This window comes from Olea europaea, unplaced genomic scaffold (assembly GCF_002742605.1).
Source record: "Olea europaea var. sylvestris unplaced genomic scaffold, O_europaea_v1 scaffold8450, whole genome shotgun sequence".
Classification (NCBI taxonomy): domain Eukaryota; kingdom Viridiplantae; phylum Streptophyta; class Magnoliopsida; order Lamiales; family Oleaceae; genus Olea; species Olea europaea.
Genome location: NW_019266897.1, coordinates 1 through 6540, shown reverse-complemented (window position 1 = coordinate 6540; position 6540 = coordinate 1). Strand labels below are relative to the sequence as shown.

The window sequence follows — 6540 nt, the reverse complement described above, 5'->3', positions numbered from 1 at the left end:
CCAATTATTCAACACAACAACCAAGCATCAAATGGAATACAAAGATGGGTAACAAATTAACGAAATAGGTAAAAGGGAAAAAAAATTGTGTAGAAAAGCACCATAACCTTAATTCCCAGTGATTTCCATTCCTCTGGGCTGCTTGCTCTTTGCATTTCCTGTATTAGTGATTCATCAACTTTCCTCACAGTCACAAGGCCAAGTCTCTTCCAATAATCAAGCATTGGCTTGGAAAGCTCTTCAGCATTTTCACAAATCCATAATCTTTGCCTTGTTCGAGTAATGGCCACATATAATTGTTTTAGTTCAGAACACAAGATATTGTGTCCTAATTGACTGAACCTTGGAAAGTACTTGGGAAAACCAGAATCAAATAAGTCTTTTTCTTTCAAGAACTCGTAGATTACTCTCCACTGATTCCTCAGGGGTGAAGAGCCAAAGAAGTTGAATAGTAACACATCCTAAAGTGCAATGTGCAACATTAGTGAGAATAAACAGCAATAATGTACTGGCACAACATACATCACTTGCGCAATTTCTTCATCTAATAATGTATTGAGATGAGATTGTACCTCACATAATGCAATGCTTTCGAAAGTAACTTGTGAAAAAGAGAAAATGACAGAAGCACAAATTACTCACTTGAAATTCGAGGCCCTTGCACTCTACTATGGTCAAAATAAGAGCTTGATGTCCAATCCAATTAGATATTTCCTTTCTGGCAGAGTCATCACGCACTAATATGACCTGCTCAGCGCCAAAACCTACCATTTTTCCAACGTTTCCATCACATCCAAAAATAGTGATAATTGCATTCTCATCGCTACCTGGCTCGATCACAACTGGAGGTTCACCAGATACAAAGCTAGTCTCCGGTGGTAGTACATCAATAGAATTACGGAAAAAATGGCAAAGAAGATCAATTACACTCTGAGCTAATCTGAGCACACCAGAATGAGTACGGAAATTTTGGTACAAGGTAAACATATTTGATAAATGTCCTTTCTCCTTCCTACCTCGACATTCAATGTCTTTTGTTTTCATTAAAAACTCCTTGTAGAATAAACAACGTAAATCTTCAAACCTAAAGTCAACTCCTCTTGCAATAGTCTGTGCCGTATCGCCTGAAAATACAAAGCCTTCATCAACATTTTTGCAAACATATTTAAACAAAGCAATTTGTCTCATGGTAAGGTCTTGAACTTCATCAACATAGACAAAGTCCATTTTTCCACCCGGTAAATTCGCATTATTTAGCCGATGATGAAGGTCGATCACTAAATCAGCAAGATCAAATTCACCACGCTTCATCTTCATTTTCTCATAGTCTTTAAAAATATCATAGATGGCCTCCCTTTCCCGAGCACAAAAAGTGGACATCCTCTTATCAGACAATGAAACATAGTCTTCCCTATTTAGCTTAATATCACATGCCTCGCCCACTTGTAAGCCTCCTTTTATATGAGACATTATCTCAGTATATACTCTAGAAGGTTCGAGATTCTTTGTCAGCTTTGAATTGAAATGTGGCCAAAAAAAGGATTTGAAATGGTTGTAATTAACCTCCTTCTTCCTCATGAAAGATTGCAATGCCACTGATTTCAAACTTCTTTTATCTTGAGAAAAATCCTTAAGATCTGGAAACCTCTCAAAGTATGAATTACCCAGAGAACCATCAAGCATCAATAAGAACTTTTGAAGTGTAATAACAAGAGGATACTTTTCAGGTTTAATTCCAACAAATGAATCGGGAATGTCCTGAAATGGTGCCATTTGATCGATTTCATCCACATCAATAGAACTGTCATCTCTATAAAATTGTCCACCACAAGCAAATCTATGAATATTAGAAATGTCAGAAAGAACGATGTTGAGTATAATAAAACCAAGTATTAGATTTTACAAAAAAACTATAAAAATATTATTGCCAGATATATAAATCTTCCTTGATTGAAGAAGAGCCGTTCACTACAAGAGAAGATAAAGAAGAAGAAGTATCAACTTTCAAGTGATTTGAAACTAAACTGAAATCAAGGTACCAATAAATAATGTTGTTCATAAGCTCAAAAAATGCGCTGAGACTATTTTAACAAGATCAATCACCATCAAAATATTATTAATATGATATAAATGTCTTCCAAGTCATTCTAAAACTAACATGAAATGAAAGGAGTTACTAGCACCTATAATAAAATTCGAAAGTCCTTTATAATTTATTTTTTACCTTGACAAGGATCGTGATCTTATTATATTATCTTAAAATGACAACCGTTGGTTTCATAATATGCCAAAGATAAATTTGTGTGTTTTCGACTCTTTGAGAACCATGGTCCAAGTCACAAGGTTTCCTATCAATCTAAAGGGTCCTACCATGAATCAGAACACGAAAGGCAGTTGGCTTAACAGAGTGAAAATATTTTGTACCGAGTTAGAAGAATGAAACAATTTTATATGCAGAAAAGTGTTTACACTTGCATATGATGAGCAAAAGCAAAATTAAATAAGATCAAATTCATGGACCCCACTTTCAACATAAAAGTTGATGAAATGTATGGTTGAAAAATTGTGGGTCACATGAAATGTGAGGTTAAATTAATTGTTAATTTTGACTTGAAAATAAGAACACCAAAACAATGATAAGAGTGATAAGGAAAACAGAACAAAAATACATTTTAGTGACACATCACATTACAAATGGCTGCTTTATTCATTGTGTTTGTAATGAATTGAGTGGTTCCTTCGAAGAAGCGCTGTAAAATGTAAAACAGTTGGCTACTGAAGCTCACCTTTTCAGCCGAGACAAATGCTGTTTGATTGCATAACAAAGTTTTGGACTGACGGTGACGAAAAGCTGGTGCAAGACATTGTCCTTGTATTCACTCATACATGTACCTTCATCAGCTCTATTGCTCATGGACAAATAACCCTCAGCCGAACTGATACCATTTAAAGCAAGGCGGTGCTGCTCTATCTTCCGGTAAAGCTTCATAGTCAAAATAGTTGTTTTCCCGGTCCCTGATCGACCTAATACAAAGCTGCTCCTAGGAAATAAAATTATTTCACGCTCCTCATCTGTAACCTCAAATGGGAGATCAAGTTCCCTGCAGTCTTGGTCAGATAGCAAACGGTGCACAACACCGGCTGATAATGAGTAAAATTTCATCAGCAACAAACTCTCATTCACTTTGGAATTTTCAACACAACTTCTACATTCTACAGTGCAACCACTTGAATCACCATCTAATATGCTGTTGTTGATGATATTCTTATACCGGACTATATCGTGGGACATTGGCCAGATCTTTGGAACTTCCAAATTCCTAGACAAAAAAGAGACAAAAAGATTATTCATTTGGGAACCATGGCATAAGAAAAGTACGTACTATCATAATATGTGGATAAATGGAATTCAACATAGCACTGACGAAAAGGACTTACCCCTCTATACATTTCTCCTTACAGCTGTTGATAAAATCATCTGTATGCATAGCAAATGTGCTATCAAGACGCCTCAACAATTTCTGGTCCATTTTTAAAGGTAATATATCCCAGACCTTCAAAACTTGCATGTAGTTCAATTCTTTCATTATATCAATTGTGCAAACAATATAGTAACGTTCAACCTTAAATTGTTTCACAATTTGCAAGGAAATCTCACACGTCGAGTCCACACTTCTTCTCTTTGGTCGCCATCCACTAGCAATCTTCAGTAAAAGATTCATTACTAACTTTTTCACATGGGAGGATTTCAATTTTTTAAATGAACTTTTGAAGTTTTCACTGAATAAAACCTGTTTGTGAAAGGAAAGAATGTCAAAAAAAATAATCAATGGATAAAGGCATTTGGGAAGGAAGAAACATCTATGAAAATAGCATATATTATAATCCAATTAAATACAATTATTCAATTGTATCTTTCTAGTGAAGGAGGTAGTACTTCCTCTAGATGCTTCAAAGATGTTCTCTCTACTCAGTTTTCTCTCTCATCCCTGTACATCTTGAGGTAACGGCTTCAAGTCCCCCTCCCACATATAATTTGCCTTTGTTAATGGACAGGTATCAGTCCATGCCAAACCTCCCACATAGGGACAGGAGGAGTTTGTTAAAATCATAATGGAACAAACATCAGGCAAAAAATGGGATGAAAAATGATTTGAGTAAGTTTGACTGACTTACATACATAAAAATGAGTTCACGAAAAAAAGAAAGAGAAATTTGGATTAAATATGGTGTTCCGCATCAAGATAACAAAGGGGCAAAGAATTACATGGTTACAAAAGAAACTTTTAGATCATTATAGTAATGGTCAACTTTACTATAAAATGTGACAGACCTTTTTCTATACAGCAGAGTGCACGAGTAAGACACAAAGAAAACAAGATTTGGTAGATCAATCATTGTAAAAATAAGATCGTTTAGGCATGCATCACAGTTAGATATGAGTTTCTATAGCAGCATAATCTCAATGATAAATAGCAGCAGTAAACAGGAAAATGGATACCTTCCATCTTGCACTTTTGAACAGTATACTCTCTCCATTGAGTAGGTCGTCAAGTTGATCCAGTTCTTTCTTAGCATCTATAATTGTTTTGGCCAAGTCGCTGTCTTCATCAGCATTAAAAAAGCATTGACGATCCTTGGCATCATGTACTAATTTCTGCCAAATTGAATATCTTTTTTGTAGTGTTCTTTCATTCCCTAGGATCCAGAGACAGTGTCTAGAAAGAATAAAGCTTGTTAGCATCATATTCTTCAAAGGAAAATTTTACAATAAGATAAAAGAATGATCGAGGGAGCCAATACCGAGCTCTTGTCAAAGAAACATTAGTTCTCTGAGGGCTTGCCAAGAAACCAATGGACCCATCATTATTAGATCTTACAGTAGATATAATTATTATGTCTTTTTCTCCACCTTGAAATCCATCAATGGACTTGACTGTAACTGTAAACCCCTCATGGTTTTCAGCCTTTAGCTTTTCTTGAATTGCCAAAACTTGAGCAGCATAGGGCGATATTACACCAATGCTAAGTTTCTCTTGTGAAACACTCCATTCTGTTCATAGTTCACGTGAAAGAAAATAATTGTTAATATAGGGCACTTGTAAGCACAAACATATCAAACCTCAACCTCTTCACCATCAAAACACATTAAACATTTAAGAAATTCACCAAATTGCCAATAAAAATAAGCAGTAACTAATGTTCTAGCATAATCCTTAGCTTTCCACCACAGTGTCTCTTCCAAAAAAGGGATTCCCATGTTTTCTTTAGAAAATTTATGTATATCATTTGCGAAGAACATATGACAATTATATTAGCATAAAGGAGATGCTATCAAGACCTTGTACTACAAAACATTCTAGTCATGTGTCATTTTTCAATATACTAAGATGAAGTTTCAATATGCCAGTTTTCAGTAGTAATTATTAAGACGTTCATCATGTGAAACAGGTCATCATGTGTAACAGGTATACAAGTATAGAAATGGGAAGGAAACGGTTGATATATAAACATACCGGTTACGCCATAGACAAAAAATGGAAGTCAACGGACATGAAAAGGATAAAGAAACCATTACCTTTGTAGAGTTTTTTCACTATCTTTACAGTTACAGCTACCTCAACCATATTTCTTCGGCTATGACTAAAATCATCCATTTCTTCTGTTCCTTCTAGAATGTTTATGAATGAATAAGGACCAAACATCCTCCCTGGAAGATAGCTTCGTTCATAGCTTTTATCTTTCACATTGGGTGCATTTATGATCCTCTTCTGATAGAATTTTGAATTTGGGAAGCGGCTAATTGCTGGATGCATTCTATATTGCACATCAAGGAGATGCTTAGAATGACCCAATGAACTCAGTCTTCCAAATAAGCTTCTTCCGAAGCCAGCTTCATCAGACAACTGTGAATAAATATATCATTAATACAAAGTATTTAAAAGAAATCATCAGGCACTATTCAAGTTTCAGACCCTTAGATGTACGATGATGCTTACCTTGCTGATAACGGTCGCTGGTAATTGACATTCGTCTCCAACTAGAACGGCATGCCTCAAGCCTGGGAGCTGAAGTGGTATAATTGATTCACACTCCTTTAATTGAGCAGCTTCATCGATAACCAACAATCTGACCGGTTCAATGTCCACCGAGCGTAGCTTATATGAAGAAGAAGCTGTGCAAAATATTAAGGAAGCATTTTTGAAACAGAATTCCATTATAGAGGTTTTATCCATCACATTGAAGACAAGTTTTGCTAAAGAACGCTGGAGAGACTTTAGAATATAGAGGCACTGGGCTTTAGTAGATAGTAACGGTGATGCGTGAACAGATGATTGGGAAGAATCAACTGTTCCCTGATGTGAAAAAATATTCTCCAATTTTTCAGATGTCAATTTGACTTGAAACAACAATGTTTCCAAGGAGTCCAGCAAAGAAACGAGTTGTACCATGTATCGAAAAATTTGATCACCAACAAAACTTCTAGCTATATGTGTAGAGAATTTCAACAAACATGATCTCAAAAGACTCAACCTGTCT

The 6540-nt window shown here is 35.6% G+C and overlaps 1 protein-coding gene across 1 annotated transcript; it reads right to left on the bottom strand.

Annotated features, from left to right (window-relative positions):
* On the bottom strand, positions 1–6534 carry LOC111391845. The gene is made up of 8 exons (XM_023017118.1): positions 6000–6534; positions 5579–5906; positions 4804–5053; positions 4502–4718; positions 3439–3791; positions 2787–3320; positions 643–1837; positions 1–461 (listed from the first exon to the last, which is right to left on the bottom strand). The coding sequence occupies exons 1-8, from the start codon at positions 6450–6452 to the stop codon at positions 57–59; spliced, it is 3735 nt and encodes a 1244-aa protein (XP_022872886.1). The 5' UTR covers positions 6453–6534; the 3' UTR covers positions 1–56.
* Positions 6535–6540: the final 6 nt, after the last annotated feature.